The following is a 23,607-nucleotide window of genomic DNA, read 5'->3' as shown; positions in this document are numbered from 1 at the left end:
AGTTAGGTATGAGACAGCCACACGGCACTGTGGGATACAGAGAAGATCACAGGGCACTTCCCTTCTAAATCCCTCAAATACATACCGCAGATGATGGACACTATAAAGCAGGGGGGAGGAGGAGGGAGAAAAAAACCACACATTTAAGATTATGCCAGACGAACATTCCTCTATTGCACTGTTAATTGCTGGTCCTTGGTGTGATTTTGGTCCAGGCCAGTCAATGATCTCGCATGCAAATTTTGGGCATAGCTCACGAATTAGGAAGGGCCAGCAACACTGCCAACAGGCAGTTTGCATGCAGTCACTCTATTTTGAAGGGTGACAAGTGTTGAACATTACAGACTTGGGCTGTTCCATGGCAATTTACTATAGTGCAAAAGAAAGATTTGGGAACTTCATGTTCACTGTTAGATACTTATCCTTAATAGTCTTACCAAGTCTCCATCTTTAGACCATGACTGGTTTAGGCCAACTCTGAGGACCTTATGGGTCTAATGGGAAAAGCAGGACAGGGAGCGGGTCTGCTCTACAGCAATGTCCTGCAGAAGTCTTGCAGAATGACCCCTTTTTGAGGGTGAAGTGACAACCAGTAGCAAGAGAAACATTTGAAAGTAGGAGAGTAGCACTGAGAAATGGCATCATGTAATAGAGGTAAGGAGAGAACCAACCTTCAAGAGAAGACAGGGAACAACAGCTCTTAATTCTCAACTAGCAGGTTACCTGCAGAGAAGCTATCAAGGCATCTGGATACCTCATAAGGAATTACATGTCTGATTTCTGTTTAGCCTGTTAGGTTTATTTGTAGCATTTATACATAAGGTTCAAATGGCACTTACTCAAACTAAATCCCAGGTCTGCATTTCTTGTTAACAGCCTAGCAATAACAGAGATCAATGCTTATAACTGAGGAGTAGTCAGACCCAGACCCAAATTTATGAGATTCCTGCCAATTTAATTTGGGGTACCTTTGAAGCAGTTTGTGCCCTTGGGTTCTGAAAGGACAACTGACTCCAGGAGAGAGTTCAGCAGAAGAACATGAATGTTATCACAGCACTGGTGACGCCTTCTGTACATAGTTTGAACTGTTCATAGACGAGAGCATGCAGAAGAGCTACAGAACATTATGAGTCATTACATGTATATCTATACGGATAAACGGACTCATCCAGTGGACACTACAATTAATTTTGCAAACGCTTAATTTCAGTCCAGTCCAGTACATTCCACAGAACACACAAACCCCTGTGGAAAAGGCAGTATGCTGCATGCCAAAGTAGACTGTGCTGAAGTTGAAAATGTTGCTTTATTTTATTTCCACCTCCATGCTCCCATTCAGCAAACACTGACTGTTCTCTTGAAATGTCCGTGTGCTGGACAAGAGGCAACAATTGGCAAAACATATAGATATGCTGTCACCGCTTGATGGAAGCTCACGTACCTTTCCAGAGTCCCTTGCCAACAGAATTAAATTGTGCCATTATAGATTCTTTCCTCAAGGTTTCTATTAAAGTATTTCCTGCCAAAATTTAGAAATGCAAATCAACATTCTGCAGTAATCCTATGTGCTCTGTGCATAGAACTTTTCATTCTTTTTCTTTTTTCTTTTTTTTCATTTTCTTTTTTCTTTCTTTTTTCTTTTTCTTTTTTTGCAGTAATGCTTGAGTCAAGGCAAGTGTTTAGCACTGGGATGACATAAACATAACTCCAACACCTCTTCTCAGAAGGAGAGGAAAATGAAACAAAAGAATAAACCATGCTCTTTTACTCCACGCCTTCAAATTCCTCAATTAAATAAAAAAAAGCAGGAAAATTTCTTGCTGCCGAGAGCATCACTACCTCTTCCTTTACTCAAAAAAAACAATGAACAGAAAACCAAACTCCTAAAGGCTGAAGGGCACCTTTGTTGTTTCTTGCTGAGGATTGATTGCAGAGGTAAATAAGTATCAGAGCTGCTGAAGCTGATCATGCTAAACTTTATGCCTATATACCATAAAATGACAGGTCAAAAAAGCTTAGAAATTGAGCAGTGGTGTGCTTATGTACAGCAATTCTCATAGAGATCAACCAGTGACAAGAAGGGTTTTCCTTAAAGCCACTGCTCCAAATCTGCTTTTTCAGAACCTCTGGCACGCGCATGGTCCTTGTCAAAGCTTCCCACAATCCAAACCTCCCGCATCTATCCCTTCATGGGAACATAAGGTGGACGTGGATTAGTCAAATTCAGGAAACAGCCTGTCCGAGACTGCACCCTACAAATTAACTGAATAACAGTGCACCCTCACTTGAAGACATGCAAAATTAAGCCAGAAAAAGACGGAAGGCAAATGGAGATTCTTGGCCGGTGAACTAAGGTATCTTCCAGTGTCCTCTTGCTGCCTGCCTTTTCTACCAGGATGCAATCAGACGCAGCACGTAAACCCAAGCAGCATTGCCAACACAAGGCCAAAGATTAATTGCAGCAGCGCCTCTGTTGTGTTGCCAGTGAAACCAACTGCTCCAAGCTACAAGTTTGCATGAAGAGCCCAACCCTTTTTCTCTGTCAGAGACATGAGTTCTCTTTTGTCCGCTCCAGACCGGATCAATACTACAAGAGACCTGATCTCCCGACAGCTGGATGTGCCACAGGCCCAGCTTGGAGCTCTCCCACTGCCACAGCAGCTCAGAGAAGAGAGCTGGAAACCTTTGGCATACCTCTCCTGAGACCATGAACTACAACTGTTACCCGTGCTGGAATTTCATTACTAAGTTATTGAAAGTAAACCCAGACTTTTCGCATAAGTGGCTAAGAATCCTATGACAGGTTCACTTAGTTTGGTGGCTTCCAGCCAAATAAACCAATTCCATCTCTCTCAGGTTGAGAGTTAGCTAAGTGCCTGCATTTACAATTCTTATTTTCCTGATCTAGAGGAACAGAGATGAAGAAGGAAAGGGAGGTGGCACCAAATGGTTAGAAGAAAAAAACACCTTGCACTGATTTGTTAAGGGAGTCATGCCCCTAACAGCTCGTACTTCAGAAACACCTCCCTCCTCCCAAACACTGGGAACGCTAATCAGATATAAACAGGAACCAAAACTACAAATTTTGAGAAAGCTGAACTCCATATTGAAAAGCCCAGATCCAACTTTATTTCTGGTACTAATGCAACGTCGCTTCCTGTCTTCCTACCAGCTGATATCGGAAAGCTGCTCCTGTCTCCTGGGCTTACAATTTGCTGTCTTTATAAAAACTTCTTCAGAGCTATATAGTGCCCTTGCAAAGGAAAGGAAAAATAAGAGCACCCAGTACCTGCCCAAGCTAGTGAAGTGACTCCCAAGGGGCGGGTTTCTCCTACTCCCCATTTTGTGTGCCTTTGAGGCAACTTTTCTAACCTGAGTAAGCTGAAGTTAAACATTTTTGGTCCCTGTGTCCAAGGACCACTCACATTCAAGTTTGGATACTCCTCGTACTACAGAACTAAAGTGAGATGATTCATGGAGGTCAGGATTGCAGTTTTAACACAGCTCTGGGTATGCTCCAACAGGAGTGACGTACTCTGTACCTGTGTCCCATTCTACCATCGCTGTTTTATTTACAAAGAGCAGATCACTCTGGCGTGACAGAGGGGCTTAGCTGACGAAATCCGAAACCATCAGAGAAACCTTACAACATCATGAATGACTTGCCCATTCGCGTATCTCAGTTGTTCCATTTAATTCAATCTTACATGCTCAACTAAGGCTGAAGAAGAAGCAGGGGTCTATTTAGTGCCATACAGTTAGTTGCATTTGTACAGAGGACATCTGTCACCTAAGAGCAGCACTGAAAGTACTGACCATATGGATACGAGCTTTTAGCACATTAAGCATGTTCTGCATCGATCTAGTGACCTGGGGGCAGAAACCTCCAGATATCTCCTTACATGACCTGAAGGCACCGGTCCCACCTCCATCTCTAACCAAGCAGGGCACTTACAAGTACCCTTCTCCTGCTTATACTCCTCCTCCCTCTCCCGTGACACCATCAGCTGTGTGCTGAACAGAACGAAGAATTAATTTCTCACAACTTGTCTGTAGCTTTCCCATACAGGCCTGGAGGTGTGATTTAAAAGCACGGCTTAGAAGCATGTGAACTTTTATAGAGTTTAAAGAGAGCTTAAACAACTAGGCCTTTGTTTCAACTTGCATGATCAAGCAGTGTGTAAAAAAAAAAATAAATAAGAAATGATGTGAAATGTAGTGTAGTTCTAGCTTTAGCCATTAGTCACGTTTAAATTAGTTATAAATAGGAAGGGGGAAAAAAGGCCAATAACCAGAATGAATTGATATAACCAACTCCTACTCTGAGTTCCCTCACCACTATAAACACTTGCTTAATTATTTTCTGGAGCACGAAGTCTGTATTCTTAATTGCAGAATCCACTAAGATTTAGAGTTCCTACTCACACCCAGTGACTGGATTTGTTTGAAGGGAAGACTGTTTGTGCTTTATCCTGTAGGAAGTTGTTAACGCCCAGTCATTTCCCCCTTGTATTCTCTCCTCACTGACCCCAGAGAGACCACTTCACATGAAAGAGTTTTCTTTTTGAGACGGGTATTATAGCAGCATGCACTATACAGTAAAACCTGAAGTATCCAAGAACTTAATAGCCGACACCTTTGGAATTCACTAGCTCCGGTTCCGATGTATATTAGGGTTGGGTTTTTTTTGCACAGATCACAAAATTATTTTCATAACAATTCAAGATGTCACGGTTCATACAGATATAGCATCCTGCTTGAGTTTAATGCATCTATTTTAACTCGGTTTGGTTTAAACTTTCAGGAACAGCCCAACACAAACATATATTCCCATGAAAAGAAGGAGTAAAGAGCCACATAAATTCCTCAGTATGTAAGTAATTCTACTGACTTCCATAAGAGAAAGCTGTTCTCATATCCTTTCTGCACTAGGCAGGAGTCTCTACATCTCAACCACAATAGTATAGTTGACAAATATAATTGCTTTTTTTGCTCTCGTGAGCAGTTATTTCCAGATTTGGGATTGGCCAGGCTTCAATCCAGAAAACAGGCTTTTCATGACAATCCCCAAATAACTTCAGAAGCCAGGAAATGCCCTAGTTAGGAAAGGGGTGGATTCATCCTGCCTGAAGTATTTGGCAGACCAAGCATCCCACACCTCCCAAACGTTCAAAAAACCCATCCTTCAATTTCCACAAGATTTCCAGCTGGGTGTTACGCTGACAAACAGTGCTTTATCCTAGCCAACCGCTATCCATGCAGTATACAGGAGAAACTACTGATCGTCCCGCAAGTTTTATAAGTTGCAGTTGCACCCTTCCTATTGTGATTTATATTTTCATCGTAGTCCAACTACACCTCAAATGCCAAGCCCTCCCTGTCCCACACGAGCTAGAGCACAAGGAAGAAAATGCTCTCATCAAGAAGGCCTTTCGAGAGAAGGCCTCAGGGGGAAGTTATTTCCAAATGGAAGTAGTCATGCTGCGGACAGTCTGCAAGAAGATTTACTTCTGGATTTGTTTCAGGATATTCAGAAAACTGATTTAGAGGACCTTTACTTCTAGTGTCTGGTGGATTGTCAGGAAATCTCACAGTTACATTGTCACACAGTCCAATCCAAGCTCACTCCTTTGGCAGATCCCAAGAAAGGGAAGACGGTTCTGTACAGTCTTCCTTGTGGTGAGGCATAACCTGCTAGTGTAAGCACAAACTGTAATCCTAGATTTGCTGTCCTGGCATATCCCACTGCAAGCAGTTTAACCTTTGCCTCTGTTTCTGCATTTGTAAGAAGAACACATAATATCCCAGCTCAGTATGGCATCGGGATTAACAGTTACTGTAGAGGAATTTGAAGGAACGGAGTACGCACACATACACATCCCATGTATATGCTCTTCAAGAACAATGGGCCTTACATACCTTTGCAAGGTAACGGCTTTGTCATATGTAGATTCAAGACTGGGAAACTAACGGGATACAAACATTTCTCCATTTTTGTGGAGACAACCTATTTCAAAAGAGCTACAAGGCGACCCATGCGACAGTTAATATAGTAAAAAACAAGTATTATTAAAATACTTCGGGGTCAGGTGGCAAATAGCACTTTCCCTGGATATGAAAAGTAGGCAAAGCTCTCTGCGGCCGTTTAGAGATGATGCCTGGGCTATTCACCAATGCAAACTGAGATCCAGGTAGAGCAAGAATCTTCCATTTTTATGCACCAAAAGAGTTCGCTGCTGCTGCTGCTTCCTTCACATGCTGCTGCCCTGGGCCAGTCACAAAGGAGCAGCTTTCTAAGTGGCTTTGGTGACATGGGGCAGGGGAACAACGCATGGTTCATGGTGTCACGAGAGAAGCAACCCCTGCACTTGAGAGCTCAAATGTTCAGGAGGAATATAAAGCCTGGGCTGAACAGTTACAAAACCCAGCTGCCCCCACAGGTAGGTATCACCTTACCATGTAGCAACAGAAAAGCTGGCTGTGCAAATAGTGTGCATAACCCACTCTCAGCGTTGTCAAACAAACATAAAAACCTGTCGGAGCAAGCTGGGACAGCCAGCCAGGTAAAAACAGTTCCTACTTGCTTCCCCAGAGTACCTAATAATACGGGCAACAATCCAGCTTTTGTAATACACAACTTTCACACCCCTGGCTGGGCCATTTGTTGGGATGGAAATGGGATGGACAATTTCCTACTGCTTTCCAGTGGGTGAAATCCTATTAAAGTAAACAAAAACTGTTTTCATCAACCAATTGCAAAGGTTCAGCCAAAACAAGTGTATTTCTCCTGCTGACAGTTACTGTTATAAGCACCATGGAAACATTTCAGCTAACTACAGGAGTATTTCTTCCCAAGAAATGCTGTCATAGGCAGGCTAATACCTAGATGAGAACCACCAGCATAAGCGTCATCCAGAGAAATCTTCAGTAATGTTTGTGAGAAAAGGAAGTTCAAGGAAGACCCGACAGATACAAACACCTGACCGAAAGTGACAGAGCTTCAGCAAGCAGTGTACTCCGGGACACGCCAAGCCAGCTACCTCCAGGAGCAAGGATATGTGATTTTTCTCCTTCACACAACACCATGTTGGGCCACACTGATCACACAGGAACCCGTTTCCCAAACAGAGAAAACTGACAGGACAGGGTAAAACTTCTGCATCACAGCCACTGCAAGTTAACCCATTTCAGAGCATCAGTCCTGATTTTTGAGACCTCCCTTAAGCTTTGATTAGGTTTTCAGGGAAAGACACCTTTCTTGAATGCGTCGCTACATCACAGAAGCTGCTATAAGCAGCGTGTCACAGCATAGAAAACCTTCAGACCAGCTGAAGGCACACCCACGACCATTTCAGTTGTCTCAAGGCAGCTAACACACTGAGGAAAAAGTTAAAGTTACACAGAACTTGCCAAATTATTCTTTCAAGGAGTTGCCTAGATCATATTAGGAAAATATATTCTTAGCAGTTGCCAGTTAAAGATCTAAATATATTTAAGAACGCCTTTAAAATTTGCTAAGCTAGTTGTCTCACATACTATAATTATTCACAGTAGACTTTTCAAGTATTTTTTTGCCTGTCGTAGTCCAACATTATTCCTTTAAACAATTATACACAGCTTCAGAGTCAAATCATACAGAACTCCCAAGGCAAAGAAATCTGGTGGAAAGAAGGGCAAGAAATTCAAACTATGTCTTCACTAAGATCAAAGACTTTATAGTTATTAAACAGAAAGCTTTACCAGTAACTAACAAACCACCTAACACCTGAAAATCCTAGTCAACACAAGGTATGCCTGGTTTCTTATTTTGTCCTCATCCTCAGCTAGGGACTGAGTATCTCATTTTTCTTCTATCCCCAACCTCAGATGCTCTTTTTATAGCCAGAAGTACAACCGCTCCTGCCACTGAACAACTTCCTGATACTCCCTTTTTGGTGGCAGTCACATCAGTCCTCACGACAGATGACCAAACCCAAGCTGATGCTAATAGAATTGTGGCAACTGTTTTTCAGTCCCTTCTTGACACAGCCAAGTCACAAGTAAGAGGTTGCCTATAGTTAGTCCTGTCCTGTCTTATTAGAAACAGTCAATGACAGGGTAGTTTTTTAACATCAAAATTCATGTGATTTGGTGATTTTTGTTTTATCATTGAAATATTTGAAGATGGCATATTCTTAAAAAAAAAAAAACCAACACCAAAAAAAACCCCAGTCTCATATAAACTGCTAGCCCACTTGTTTGCTTGGAGCCTGACTGAATTCTGAATACTCGGGGCTGAAAAAGCAGTAACTGCCTATTAAAGTGTAACTGCTGAAAGTAGTAACCCGCTAATTTTGAGTTTCTGTAATACATGTGTTTGCTACTTATGACTGGCTGCATAAACAGGTGTCAACTTCATCCAATTTAGGAAAAGTCATAAAACCAACCCTTTCTGAGTACTGTTAAGAGGCTCATCCTAAGACGGTAATACCTCACTCAAAAGATTTGAGTGTATTGACTGTATTAAATTTGACTGTTGAGATTAGCAGTTGTTTCTGATGTTAGCATAGTCACATTTTGCAAGCCTAAAGCTTTCTGACCTATTAAGAAAGGAGCTCTTCAACGATCAGAACAAAAAGAAAACCTAAATAAAAATCTCAAGATACAACTAGCATTTGAAAATAGACAAACGGTTTTTGTTTTTTTTTCATATTCTGGAACAGGTGGGGTTCACAGTGAGGTTCACAATCATCTTCTCCATCCTCAGAAGTCTGTGAACTAAAGACAGAAAACATGGGACATTTTTGTAATTACTTCCTGCCTCAAGCTGCTAGTCTCCTCGGCCTCAGAAACTCTTAGATGCATGCAAATGGTAAATGGACTACATTCACATGAGTGAGAAAGGTGGAGGAAGGTGATCACACAGAGTTACGGGGTGAAAGCTTGGTTAAAAAACTAAAGAGCCAAAAAACACACACAGCTTTAAGTAAATGATTTCACCCTCTTCTGACTTACCCTAATTTAACAAAGCACATGATGCCTTGCAAGAATGTGAAGTATTCAAAGAGTAAACCACCCTATTTAACACGTTTTCTCTAAGAAAACACAGCTGATTTTGCTGCTTTATTAAGTGAAATATTATAACAACAATCCTCATTATCAAAACAGGCTGGGGGATGATGTGATAGAGAGTAGCCCTGCCAAAAAGGACTTGCAGGTACTGGTGGATGAGAAGTTCAACTTGAGCTGGCAATGCGCGCTTGCAGCCCAGAAGGCCAATCGCATCCTGGGCTGCATCAAAAGAAGCGTGGCCAGCAGATCGAGAGAGCTGATTCTGCCCCTCTACTCTGCCCTCATGAGACCCCACCTGGAGTACTGTGTCCAGCTCTGGAGCCCTCAGCACAAGAAGGACATGGACCTGTTGGAGTGGGTCCAGAGGAGGGCCACAAAGGTGATCAGAGGGCTGGAGCACCTCTGCTATGAGGACAGACTGAAAGAGGCTGGGGTTGTTCAGCCTGGAGAAGAGAAGGCTCCAGGGAGACCTTATAATGGTCTTCCAGTACCTGAAGGGGGCCTACAAGAAAGCTGGGGAGGGGCTGTTTGCAAGGGCATGTAGCGATAGGACGAGGGGCAATGGTTTAAACTAGAGCAGGGCAAGTTTAGATTAGACATTAGGAAGAACTTCTTTACACTGAGGGTGGTGAGACACTGGCCCAGGTTGCCCGGAGAGGTGGTGGAGGCCCCATCCCTGGAGACATTCAAGGCCAGGCTTGATGAGGCTCTGAGCAACCTGATCTAGTTGGAGATGTCCCTGCTCACTGCAGGGGGGTTGGACTAGATGACCTTTAAAGGTCCCTTCCAACCCAACACATGCTATGACTCTGTGATTACTTTAGAAGCACCTAGAAAGCAATCAGATGGTGTGGAGCACACTGTAGGACTTTCTGGGCATAGGGGACTGCTTTGACCATGGCTTGCACACCACACAGGATGAAGGGTCAAGTCATGGGTGTCTAAACAAAGCTGACACAGCCTTCAAGTAAACTAAGCCTACGACAGAAAAAGACCCCAGCATTTCAACTCCTGCTTCAGCACCGAACATTTCCGAGGATGTCTAATACCTATGCGAACCTTGTCCATCCTTGTCCATTAACAGCGTTCATCATATATATAATAGCACAGGTCTATGAGCTCTCAGTCATGAACAACCACCAAAGAACCTTCATTTCGACACAGGAAGCTTCACCCTTGATAAAAGGATTGGGCATATGAGAAAGTGTGACTGAATCGGCCTGAAAATTCAAGATGTGATGGAAGTGGGGACTACTGGCTGATTCAGAGTTCAGGTCCTACTACTAGTAACTTATGAGAAAAATTAGGCAGTAACAGATCTCTAAAGTGACAGAGGAAAATTTAATTTATCAAGTTCAGGAAGACAGCATTGAAGTAATCAAGGCACAGGAAGATGCCAGCCTGGAGGAAAGTGCTAGTTCAGGGGATGGAAAATAAAGGTTGTTCAGATATTATAAAGAAATAACACACTGCTTAGACAAAACCTGTCTGCAAAGTGTAAGAGAAAGTGCAGGATTAAATGCTGCGCCCAAATAATGGTTTGAATGAAGCATTAGTCTTTAGCATAATATTACATTTCAAAAACAAAGCTACCAGTAGCAACAGTAGGAATCCTGATACCTGTAACACAATATGGTTGTTAAAAATACAGGATCCCACTACAATAATGGTGAAATTAATGGCAAAGTCTTTGGCCTGGTCTAAGGCTCTACTGGAGTCAGGTTATGTACACACTGGAAAGATGCTGTTGTTTTTAAACGTATGGAAACATGGTCAAATAAATCAAAGGAAAAACTCAGGACAAAAAAAAAAAAGGCTCAAGATGATTTATTTTGGATGCGTTGCAAATAATTCCACCAAACACAACAGTATAATCACTGAGATGGAAACTCGACTCAGATCCTTGGAACAAGAAATTCCAGTTTTGCTCCCCTAGAAAAGATGCTAAGGTATTTCCTTATCTGAAAGGGCTCCTATGCATAAGTACCGGCTTTCCTGCACAATATGCAATGGATCATGTATTTCCCTTAATGGGGTTTTTCATCTAAATGACCCCTACTGTACTTGCTTTAGCAGACAGGATAAATCTGTTCAATCTTCCTCCTCGCAGAACTACCCAAGTCACTTCTGTCTTTTCTCTTTCGAAGACCGAAAAAACAGTACAGGCGGCAAGAAAGAAAAGAGAAAGAGGCAAAGAACAGAAAAAGGTAATGCAGTCTTTTATGATTTAAGGCATGATAACAGAAGGGATGGTTGACTGATTATGAATACTCTGAGATTCTTGTGCTCCTTGTACTTTCCCCCATCTCCTCTAGGAAAGCAAAACCTGTCAGGAAACTGGTGAGTCAGCATGCTTCTGCTGTTTGTCTTAGCTACAAGGCATCGATTTTTTTCCCCAACACTTTGATATAGGGTCACAGGTATCCTACTTAAAATCTTTACTGAGAGCAAGGGGGTCACGGCAGCAAGAGCTGTGAGTTTAAACAAAAAAGTGAATTCTATTTTTAGAGTATTTGTTTGGACTCTTAAATTTTCTGAGAGACCTGAAAGGAAAAAATACAAAAAAGATGACATTTTCTTTAAGCTGTTTAAGATAAAAAAAGGAAAGAACAATGCACACTCTTCACAAAATCTTCTTTCAAAAGTCAATGAATGTTTCCCTGTAATCAGGTATCTTATACATGCGTATGTCTAATTAACGCAAAAACTAAGGCTAAAATGTAGAGTAATTCCAATACATGGAAGGAGTTTGTAGAAGGCAGCAATTTTCCCTCTTTAGCACCTGCCCAGAAACCAGGCCCCTTTCAACTTATCTGAAATTAGACAATGAAAAGTCACCAGGCATTTTGAAACTACGCAATGCTATTTGGCCAGAAAAATCTTAAATGGTCCCGTTAATACTTCAAGATTAGCATTAACCAAAAAGGAAACCTGGTATATTTTAAAAACAAAAATGCAAAGGCGGCTCGGGAAGCTCAGAGGTCTCCCCATTCGCATAGAAGAGGTCCATAAAAGGAATGATAATATTTCAATCTGCAGTGAGGTGTAATCAAATAATCTCTGCTTAATAGGCTGGAGATTAGTTATGAAGCAAAACACAGAGTCAGACCATAAAAAGTTAATTGCAAATCACTGTTTTCTTGTTTAAATTGGCAGGAAATTGTGAAATATTTCCTCTATAAAAACATAGGTGAGCTATTATGTAGAATTTACTATTAATCAGGTGGAAGGAAGGGAAGTACAGAGCAAAGTAGTAATAACATGCTAAGAAACCAGTTGCTTCTGAATAAGAAAGTCATTGGGTCTGTACATTAACATCTAAGTCCGAGATTTACGGTCAAAGGCAGCCTTAAGACAGAACACTTCAGAGCTGGTTTAGGTTGTGAATGAATATAACACCAGGTGCTATTTACTATATACTTTGTAAGAGGCTTTGAGATACACAGGTGAAAGAGCTACATAACCAGAACTGCTAAGAAATTCAGGTTACAGCTAGTGGTGGACAACAGGAACTTCTTGATCCGTTCTGTATGCATCATCGGAACAGAGATGCCCCAGAATATTTCATATCCTTAGCTCTACTCAGCAGTCTTTAGGGACGAAGCAGCATTCAGTATAGTATATTATACTTCTGAGGCTAAGCACAGAAATGACAATGGATGTACGCCATTTAATACAAGTAGAAACAACTAAACCCTATTAAGTATATGATGTGCTTTTCATTTGATGACCTCTCTCTGCATGGACCTTTCCTGAAAACACTTTTTCCAGCGATGAGATACCTCATGTTCCAATAGCCATGCATTGGCAAACAGCTCCTCCTTTGGTAGTAACACACAATACTATCTGAAACATCCTCTTCAGATCTGGAAATTGACACACTACAGTACAGAGGTGTTTAAGGCTCTTTGTGTCTTTGTGACAATAATCTCCAAAGGACTCTTCAGGGAGATTCTCAGACTGGATTTTCAGCAGAGTACTCTGTTACGGAAATAGAAGGGTGAACAAAAATACATCAAACTGATTACAGAAACTGTGTTGCCTTGAATCTGTGCTAGTGGTTATGTTTTCCTCATCAATTCTTACTTTAATTCCTTTAGAAAAAGTAGAGAATTTTTTTTGTTTGTTTTTAAGGTAAACCACTATTTCAGAAACAAGAGAGTTTGTAATGGACCACTTCAGCTCTGTGTTCCTCCTGTGCTTCATACACTCTTTCAACACACTAGCACTAAGATCTTTGTTTAGGAAGACGTTTGCTTCTGATGTTCAAGTACCATTCCCTCCCATCCACAACAAGCACGGCTTCATCAAAACATATTGACTCGGCAGCTATCACACTTGTGATTACTAGGGTTTAAAGACCATGCTCCTTCTTTGTTTGACAAAGCACAATTTCAGTCAATAATGGAAAAACTGTCTCTGCTCTAATATTTCATGGAAATACAAGCATAAACAAAGATAAGCTTAGTGGAGTTAGACTATGCCGCTTTGGCTTTCTAAAGCAAGCACAAGCTCAAGTGTTCACTGACAAAATATTACCAATTTAAAACATTACAACAACGGATTTGGTAAAGTTGCTGCCAAGTAAGTGGAAGTCTAAAATAGCGACAAAAAGTGGTGATCTTGGTTCTGTGACTGACTGAAGGCAATTGCCCATGCTGCTTTCCCACTTTTTGAGATGTACAAAAGTCATAACCTGTAAAAGGCAACAGGATTTACAGCACAGAGACTCAGAACCCGCACGATACATTTGATAAGTCAGATATTCCTAATTGAATTTAAAATCAGGTGTGTTCTGTCTGTACAGTCACTCTTTGCTCCCAGGTCAAAGAAAGCAGATTACCACAGCCACAAACACAACCCCTATGGCTAACCTCCATCATGATTCTTCCGTAGCTCAGCTTGTCACTGCTGTGACTAGCCTTTGGGTTAGGAACACGTTGGCAAAGAGTCATCTGGGACTCTGAAGAGAGCAGGAAGCACGGGCATTGCATACAAATATGACTCAGATAAGGCACAACCATCAACTTCACCTATGAAATGAACGCAAAGAAGTTTTCTTAAATAACTCCGGGCCTGCATTACTTTCTAGAAAACAGGTCCCAGGTTACACCCCTCCAATTTCTATGACAGGTAGCCAAAAGCTTCTGCTGACTGCTGAGCAAACCCATTAAGTCTAACCCTGCAAATCAATGAAGGAAGAGGCCACAAGAGGAGGCTAATCTCTTCCTCCTTCCCAGAAGGAACAGATGGCCCAGAGGGAAGGCAGCATCGTAATAATCTCCAAATTATAACATAATCTGCTCTAGCAGTGCTTTCTTAAGAGGTAATATGACCTCTTCCAGTTCACATCCTAATATCCAACTAAAGACCTTCATCAGCTCTCTGCAGGGAAGAGGCTTCCACAACGCATCCCCAGGCACGTCCCACCCAGTCGCACCAGGTGAGTCTGCAGCTGTTCCATCAGGCGACATCAAACTCACATACCGGCAGATCACATGTTATTTTTCACCTAAAGCCCCTACGCCACTTGTGAACTCCAATTTTCTTAAATCGCAGATTTCTTTCAAGATGCATCATAAAGTTCACAAGGTGGCACTGCTCAAGATGCCATTATTTTGGAAGAGATATACACGCGCTAAAATTGTTCAACGAGCGATAAGAGAACAGGCCCTCTATTTGGCATTTCAAACTGACAAAACAGGACCGTTCAGCAGAGCCTTGAAAACAGGGCATGGCATTGGTTTGGCCAAGATGTTTCACACAAAGTTACAAACCGTATGTAATCTCTAAGTAATTAACCCCAAAAGTTTTGCGTGCACTAGCACGGTGCAATGCATCAGCTGTGCACTTACACTGGACCATTCCTTAAAGACTGTCCTTAGACTGGGAGTATATATCAAAGTATCCAGTGCAGTCACTAATAAAATTCAAGCCAGCTCTTTTAAAGTAATTATTTCTGAATTGTTGGGTTTAAAAAAAAAAAAAAAAAGGGCAATTATCAAACTTTTACTCAGAATAGCATACATTTGTACAGTGGGAAAAATAAGGGCAAAAAGGCAAAATCTGAGGTCTGGGTAAAGAGTGTTTGCAAACTTCTAAGCAGAAAAACCAAATTATTATGTTATGACACAACTTTTGTTTAAAGATTAATGAAAAACAGCCAAATGCATAGTTTCGCAAAATCCGGTTAGTATAAGTATACACTCAAGCACGGACATATCTGAGGACACACCCTTTCACTTTGCCAGCAAAAGGAAAAAAAAAAGAAAAAAAAAAGTTAAGAGTAATTAAACCTGGTATACTAGCCAAAAGTCTTAAGGTCAGATAAATACAGTACCTCAAACTTAAGGCAGCTATTTGAAGAGTTCCAACTTCCAGCTACTTTTAGTTACTATGTCAAATTTAAAGATTTTCACTACAAAACTATCCAGCCTTTCAGAATCGTTTGGCTCTGAAAGACCAACTTGGCTTTATGGGTGAGCACAAGTGGATGCAAAAAGCTTCATATCAGACCAGCAGGCTTTAAAATACTCCACATGCTAAGGATTTGAGAGAAGAACCTATTTTCAGGCTACTGAAAATAAGTTTATATTGATACTTCCCCACCACTCCTTAAGAGAAACTAACCTGAGTCGAACTGGTGAGCGGAAAAAACGCCCCTTGCTCCCTGCAGAGAGGGTTTCACAACCCCCAGCACACACAGATCCACAAAGAATGATAAACCCAAGCTTTTAAAAAGTGCTAATATTATAAAAATGATTTGGTAAAGCTTTTCATTCTCAAACAGTTGGTCTCTTGACAACGCGTCTCTGCAGCTCCTAAGCACACATATAATAAAAACCTCATCAAGAACAGATCCCTGCAAAGGGACAGATAAGTGGTTGGAAGCTGTGAAAGTTCACACTTCAGAAAAATCAAACCAACAAACTGCTGAGCCCTGTTAGTTGGTTTGGGTTTTTTTGGTTTGTTTTGGTTTTTTTTGTTTTTTAAAAAAAAGTCAACCCAAAACATAAGCTCTGTCAGAGAGACTCTAAAACTTGGACTGATCGGTTTAACAGGTTTTACTAACCTGCCGTAGATTTCTCACGTAAAAGTATATGGATTACAATTTTTATTTCTAAAGCATATGAAATCTAGAGAAAGAATACTGAAATTGGAAACATGCTTTTAAAATCCCAAAGAAATACTTTTGTCAAGCTTTTTGTCCGTAGATGAACTCAGAAACCAAACTTCTATGACAGACTAGCACAGAAACACGTACACAAAACCAAGACTAAGCTAGTGTCTTGAGGTGGCTCATTAAAAATAAAAAATAAAAATCTACCTGGTGCTTGAAAGAGAATAACAGAAGGCAGAGCATGTGTGAGAGCTGAGGGAGCGCAGAGCCAGCAATGCCCTTCTAATGCTCTACCAAGTACATGAGTTCTCCACAGCAACGGGCAGCTGGCACGAAACCTATTTTTAAAGGAGCTGTATGCCTTAAAGTCCTCTCCATGTGAATAATGTCGCCTCAGGAGAACGCCAGCATAGATGCTCTTATTTTCATGAGACAGAAGAAACTAGCAGGATAGCAGCAAAACTCAGGTTGATTGGGGTTTGGTTGGTTGGATTTATTTTTTTTTTTTTGGAGAAGCAGCACGTAGAATTCCTTCAGCATGATTTATTTGTTTTATTGTTCCTGCAGCACATTACATTAGAGTCGAGCTCACGCATGAAGTGTCCTACAAGGACAACTTGGGAACACCTAGCTCTGCTCTTGTGTTGGGAGCGGAGAAGAAGGATGCACCAGAAGGGCAGCAAATCACGTGTCCTCCAGGGGCTAACAAGGGAACCTTTCCAACAGCTCTACGGGCTTTCATTCAGTCCTTTAACTGATGGAGGAGAGGGACAAATTACTAGTGGGTCACTTAATAGATTTTTCTAATTCTGGAAGGCAAATTAAATAACTCAGGTGACAGAAAAGTCTGACTTTTTTTCAGAACCAACTGAAGAGATTAGATCCCTTGCAGTTTTAGGTGAGAGAAATTTAAGGGACTGATTAGCCTCTGCTTTCTGAAATATCATCTTGACGACTCAAAGCACGCAGCCTAACATTACCTGTTTTTTTTAAAAAAAACAACTTTCTTCCAGCAGTTATTTATGCCTAACAGTACAAGGAATAAATAGGCTTCCATTCCCAAAATCTTGGAATCTGCCCTCTACTGAAGCCACGAAGAGAACTGCAGCTCAGTGATTTAACTGATAAACACAGCCAGCTTCAGAGTTCCTTGGAGTCCCAAGTTTTACAGCCCCCAAACAAATCTATCTCTTGCTTTTACTGGCTGTGTATAAAATATAACATTTGCTTCAAGAAGTGCTTGTTCAGGAGTCTTTTGAATACAAAACATGGAAAGTCACTAGTGGGGGGGTGGGACGGAGATAAGAACCAGTAGTTTGTTGTTTTTTGTTGGTTTTTTTATATATAAGTGCTGACTCATTAGAGCTAAAACACAAGAAAGAAAGTAAGAAGAAAAAATAAAATTGCAGTCTTTGGCAATCTAGGGCTCCTAATCATTAGATCCAACACAGAACAGAAGAACAATAAAAAGAGCAATTGCATTGTAAATTTATGTACCACGCACAGGTTATGGAATGTAGTGCAATAGGGCACTATGCAGTGATAAAGCTGCATTCCTTACAAAGTTAATGGCTTTAAACTCATGATTTGTACATGTGGGCAATCCTAAATGACCTTCATGCTTTCCAACATTCACTAGAAGACAGATTTATTTGTAATCACAAGTCAGCTGTTTTGTTTTGGGGGATAAACATATAGTTGGAAGAACAAAGGTTTAAACTTTGAATTAAGTAGTAAATGCAGAGGCCAGTACCTAAGCTTTAAAAGCTGAATTTGAAGACTGTACTCCAAAACCCAGAGTGGATAACATTAGAATCTGAGCAAACCCTGACAGAACAGTTGTTTGCTGCTCCTCTTTATTTTTTTTTCTTTTGAAAGAGAGAGGGATATTTTCATAGTTCAGTTCCATTATAAAACAGTAGCCACTCTAGCATACGCCTTATGTAAAAACATGTCCTGTTGCAACATAAGAGATCCAACGTTCACAACGGAGAAATGAAGTTATATTGCTGTTAGTGTCATGGACATAACACAAGAATATTCTTTTTCTAACAATGAAAACGCATCACATTTTTATTTTAAAAAAGCAATGCCTGTCTCTTATTCCAAATTTTCTTTGACATTAAATAGTAGTTTGGAGAAGGTATCTACTAACCTGGATTGCAGTAGAACAGAGCGGTATCCTAGGACAGTATTATTAACATACCCAGCAGCTGTTCGTTGCACCAAAACCATCCCCAGGATACAACGGGCAGTAAATTCTGGGGTTTTTTTTACTAACAGACCAAGGCAATAAACCTTGGATTATCTAAAACTTCCACATCGTAGTTCTTACGCTGCTGAAAATGAAGTTCTAATTTAGACTTAAGGGAAGTAGAGAGACCACTTTAAGGAGAACTATTTCTGGATATGCAGAGACATGAGGGAAAGGGACAGGAATAATTATTTTTGCTGCACGTCCAAAATCAAGACAGTTAAGAAGTATATAGAAGCATATAGTTCCTGATGCTACAAAACAAATGGCAAAGAAAATCTTATTTACAAGCATTTGAGATGAGGCAATAGGCTTCTGGTTCTCAACTTCCTATGAGTTGCAGTAAAGAATTTAATTACTACTTCCCAATCTAAAGTGCCCTGTTCTCACGTACCTATACAAAAAAACCCAACTGCTAAGTAGCGTGAGGCAGCTAAATACTGAACACATAGCAGATTTTAGTACGAAATTGCCAACAGAAGCACACAAGGCTCTGAGACAATTCATAAAACTACCCAGGTCTTTATATAAGGTTAATGGTTTGCTAGCCGAGTACCAAGGTTCACAAAACGGGTACTTTTTTGTTTCTTTTTTAAATCTGATTTGAACTTTGTGCATTTTTACTTAAAACACTTCACTAAAATCTCAACAGCAACCAGATGGGCTGAGGATATTTTACTTGTAGGTGTTTTCAAGCACCTTATTAATAAAATAGGAGACCACAGGAAAGCCTGAATACTCAGCTCTTTAGATTTATACTTCGGTTTGCTGCTCCTGGGTCAGGCAGCATGACAGCAATCTGAGCACAGTACTTGGATGACTAACACTGAAACGGGCTGAAAACAGCAGCAATCATGACAGAGACAATGAAGAACCCCGGCAATCACACACAGTTCCAATGAAAGAAAAATGATTTAAAAAATCACTGTTAAAAAAACACAGAGAAAAAACAGTTATGATGCTAAAACATACTTTCTTAAAGGCCACTTTTCACTAAAGGGATTATGTATGGTATTACCAATATGCATATAAATAAAGCATGTGGCATAAACAAGTGTTAGCATAAGATCTTGGACACCTTTAAGAATGAAACTTTAAGGCAAACAGATTACAAAGTGCCATAATAAAAACACTCGTATGTCAAGGAAGGTATGCGTGGTGTTAAAAAAAAAGTGATCAATTAAAAAACCTGTCTCCTGAAATGAAAGGCACAAAGGTATATTGAGCTAAAAGAACATAATCTTTGGAGATCTTAAATATAAGCCACTGCCTTTACCAGAGTACTTCAAACAGAAAATTCCTCTGAAGCTTATCATTTATAGAGAGACCAACGTAGAGGAATAATGGGATAAGAGGGCAGAAATACACTGGGTGTTCAATAGGGATGCACCGAAGGGCGCTTTAGGATGGCTCTCCCTCTCTCCTGCTGCGCAGATGAGGGAGACAGAAGGAACACGTACAGGGTAGCTCCTTTCCCCAAAAGATTTCACCTCAGCCTATCAAGATAAGGAGCGAGGAACATACGAAAAGGTGTTTGAGGGACGTTTTCTGCAACGTGCAAAAAAACCCCAAAACTATCAGGCAGACTAGTGGGGGTAAAACTAGGGGGAAAGCGTGAGGACTGGTGGTGCGGTATGCCCCTCCTCAGTCGCACCGGAGAACAATCCCACCCGGAGGAAAGGAGGCGCAGAGGTTAGGGCAAAGCTGGTTACAAAGGCAAGCCTGAGACGAGGGTACGGTGCAATGGGTACTAAAAGGTGGCAAGCGAGGTCTGAGATGAAGGCTAAATGTTTAGAAAAGAGAGTAAGCGGCACGAACACACAGGCTTGCTAAGGGGTCCGCGCAGGCTGCCAGAGCGGAACGGGGGCTGAGGGTGCAGTGCCCTGGGTACGCGGGGGGGTAAGAGCCATGCATTTGCCTGGGAATGCCGAGGGAAGGCGCGGGGCAGAGCCCGGCGGGCGGGAGGGGAGGTGAACCGGCTGAGGGAAGGCTGGGAGCAGGTCGGGGCACGGCACGTTAGCGGGGCTCGGCAGCGGACGGGCGGTGGAGGGCGGCCCGAGGGGCGGCAGGGCAGGGGGAGAGGGGCGGCAGGGCAGGGGGAGAGGGGCGGCAGGGCAGGGGGAGAGGGGCGGCAGGGCAGGGGGAGAGGGGCGGCGGGCCAGTACCTGGGCGTCTTGGCGGCGGCGCTCTCCCGGCGATCCAGCACTCCCGGCACGCAGTTGGTGAGCTCGGTCCAGTCGGCGTGCAGCCCGCAGCTCCAGCCGGTGGAGAAGCGGGAGAAGAGCCAGGTCTCCCGGCGGTTGGGGCGGTAGCAGGTGCACTTCTTCTGCCCGGGCCGGCAGTCGCAGGGCACCTCCAGCCGCACGTTTTGCACCAGGTGGCGGCCGAAGGTGGTGCCGCCGGTCTTCTGGATGTGCAGGAAGACGATCACGTCTTCGCCCTTCATGTCGAAGGCGAGCTCCCGCTCCAGCTCCCGCACGGGGAAGTAGTACTTCTTCACGTAGTGCGGGTCCGGCGTGGGGAAGAGGTCCAGCTCCTCCGAGTAGGAGCGGCCGCTGGGGGAACCCAGGCTCAGCCCCGGCCCCACGTACTGGTAGAGGATAAGCATGAAGCACACCGAGACGGCCACGATCAGCAAGAACTTGCTGGTCCTCTCAACCATGGTCCTTCCCGCACGCTTCATGTGTCACCATCTCCCGGGGCTGCCGGCGCTGGGCAGACGACGGCGGTGCCGGGGGGCGGGCGGCGGAACCCGGCGCCTGTGCCAGCCGCCTCCCCCCCCCGGCTGCTCCCCGGAGCAAGAGCCTCCCCGGGGGCGGCGGGGCCGCTCCCTGGCTCGCCTCGGCTCCCCGCTGTCCCCGCCCGCCCCGCCGCGGGCTGCGCCGGCAGTGGGGCAGGGGCAGCCCGCAGCCAAACCGCTCCGGAGGGGCCGCGGGCAGAGCGGCGAACTTGGGAGAGAGGGGGGCGGAGAGGGACCGAAAGGCAAAACCAGCCCCCTCCCGCCCCCCCGCTTCAGGAAGCCAACCCCATCCCGCCGCTGCCTCCGCCGTGCCCCAGCCCCAGCGGCACCGGCACAGCAGCGCCCGCCCCCGCCGCCGGCTGCACACGGGCTGGGCTCGGCCGGGAACGAGCGCTTCCTGCCCGCGCCGCCTCGCGCCCGGCATGCACAGCGCCGCCGCCGCCGCCCCGAGCCCGCCCGGCTGCGGGCACACAGCGAGCGGCGGCGGCGTGGCGGGCCCGCACTGCGCCCGGCTCCGCCCGCAAGCCCTTCCCGGCCCCGGCTCCCCGCACACGCTCCGCTCACCCGCTTAAAGCACTCGGGCTGCAGGCCCGGGTGGGCTGCGGGTTCCGGAGCACTCGGCTCCTGTCGCTCTCAGGGGCAGTCTTTGTGTGCCACCTATGTAACCCCAAACAGCGAGCCTCGGGGGCTAGATTCCTACTCCCTTGTTGAAACAACAATTGTTAGTAAGGGGGAAATCTGCATGGAAATAGGACTGGGGCTTCCCACGTGTGCCTGCTGCTGCTGTGGCCGCCACATGGGACACCACAAGCCTTTGGTTGCAGTGTTGCAACTGGAAAATGCTTGGGTCACACAGAGGATGATGGTGTCTGTGAGCAGGCAGGAGCCTGTGCACGCCATCAGCCACATCATTTGGAAATAATAGGTGAAGCTGAGGCAAAACCCAACCGAGGTGTTATTTACAGAAAACTTTCACAGCGAGATGCTTTCCGCTGATCCACAGCGGTGCTGCTGCGGAATTCCTGTGCGATACAGCAGCCTCGCAAATGAAGCAAACCACTGGGAGAGGCAGGAAGCTGCCAGGTGCCGAGCTGCCTGACAGCAGCATCCTCTGTAGGGCAGCATTTAGCAGGCTGAGATGCTGCTGCAAGGAGCAGTACGGTGAGGCCCGACAGAAGCGGCCGGTGCACTCGCAGCTTGGCTGAATCCACTTACCCCAGCAGAGTCCTCTCTGGAAGGTGCAGGAAGGGTCCGGCAGCTGGTCTGGCCAAAAGGCAGGTGGGGTTCACTGCCACAATGTGTCCAGGCAATCCCTGAAAATCAGGGTCGGGTGCCTCTTCCTGCTGCCTGTAAACAGAGGGTGAAACATGGCCCCACATCAGTCATTGCCTGTGCAGAATTAATAATATAAACAATTGTTAATTTCTAGCAAAAAAAAATCTCTAAGTGAAATACTGTTTCTCCTGTAATCACTGCCATCCGTGACAGTTTTCTTGAGTTGCCGGTGCTCTTTAAAACAGAAGTTATAACTAGATTTTAGCGCACTGGCAACTAAAATACTCCCATCAGATTACACTTTTAAATCCAGGTTGTGTTTTATGTAAGTGTAAGGAAACACTTGCAGATGAGCCATTGTTAAACACTGGGTCAAATTTATAAGGACTAGGAGGAAATGAAATGCCAGATTTTCATTTGAACACCATGACTGATAAATCTGCTAGATTTTGAGATGGCTGCATTACTCACAAGTTGTGGAGCCCCAGTGAGTTATGCAGTTCTTCCCAAACAAGTAACAATAAAATGTTTATAGCACCCAAAAGCATCATATATTGTGTTCAAACCATTTATTTTGTTTGATATTTTCCTCTTAAAAGTCTGCTTCGGATTTTCCTCTTTTCATGTAGGCTAGTAACTCCAGAAACAATGATGTCATTCTCACACACAAAGTTCAGCTACATCCAGAAGCATAGCATAAACCCAATTTGAAGGTCTGAAATTTATATTATGACTTGGGAAATACAGGCATATACGTGAGGTTTACACACATGGTTGGACTATACACTGCGGCATAAAAAATGCAGAGCAGATTTTAGGATTGCAATGCGTTTGCCTGCGGTTATAAATGTATAAATATTTAGAAATGACAGAACTATGAAGAAATCAGCCATTAAGTTAATTGCAGTTACATTAGCTATTTATTGTAAATTAATTGTTTTAACTGTAAGATATAAAAATTTTTTGGCCTTTTTCTTTAGTTATACAGATGGAGATACACCAGTGGATTTCAATACTGATTTATATTTGTGGTAAGTATAGTGCCTGTTAGTTTATGAAAGAACATACTAAAATATGATCCATGAAAGATAAACAGACCATGAAGGAAAATACAAGAGTTACGGCTGAAAATGTGCTGTTTTCTTTACTGCAGCGCCTTCCATGGTG

The 23,607-nt window shown here is 43.4% G+C and overlaps 1 protein-coding gene across 1 annotated transcript in view; it reads right to left on the bottom strand.

Moving 5' to 3' along the window:
* HS6ST1 (heparan sulfate 6-O-sulfotransferase 1) overlaps nucleotides 1–21,511 on the bottom strand; it is a 198,628-nt gene extending 177,117 nt beyond the window's left edge. Inside the window, exon 1 of the mRNA XM_074590213.1 lies at nucleotides 20,591–21,511. Coding sequence (XP_074446314.1) covers nucleotides 20,591–21,108 — 518 coding nt within the window. The 5' untranslated portion in view covers nucleotides 21,109–21,511. The remainder of the gene's footprint in view (nucleotides 1–20,590) is intronic.
* Nucleotides 21,512–23,607: the final 2,096 nt, after the last annotated feature.

The sequence above is a fragment of the Larus michahellis genome, chromosome 6 (assembly GCF_964199755.1).
Source record: "Larus michahellis chromosome 6, bLarMic1.1, whole genome shotgun sequence".
NCBI lineage: Eukaryota > Metazoa > Chordata > Aves > Charadriiformes > Laridae > Larus > Larus michahellis.
The sequence above is the reverse complement of the archived record's forward strand: the minus strand, read 5'-3'. Positions and strand labels throughout refer to the sequence as shown.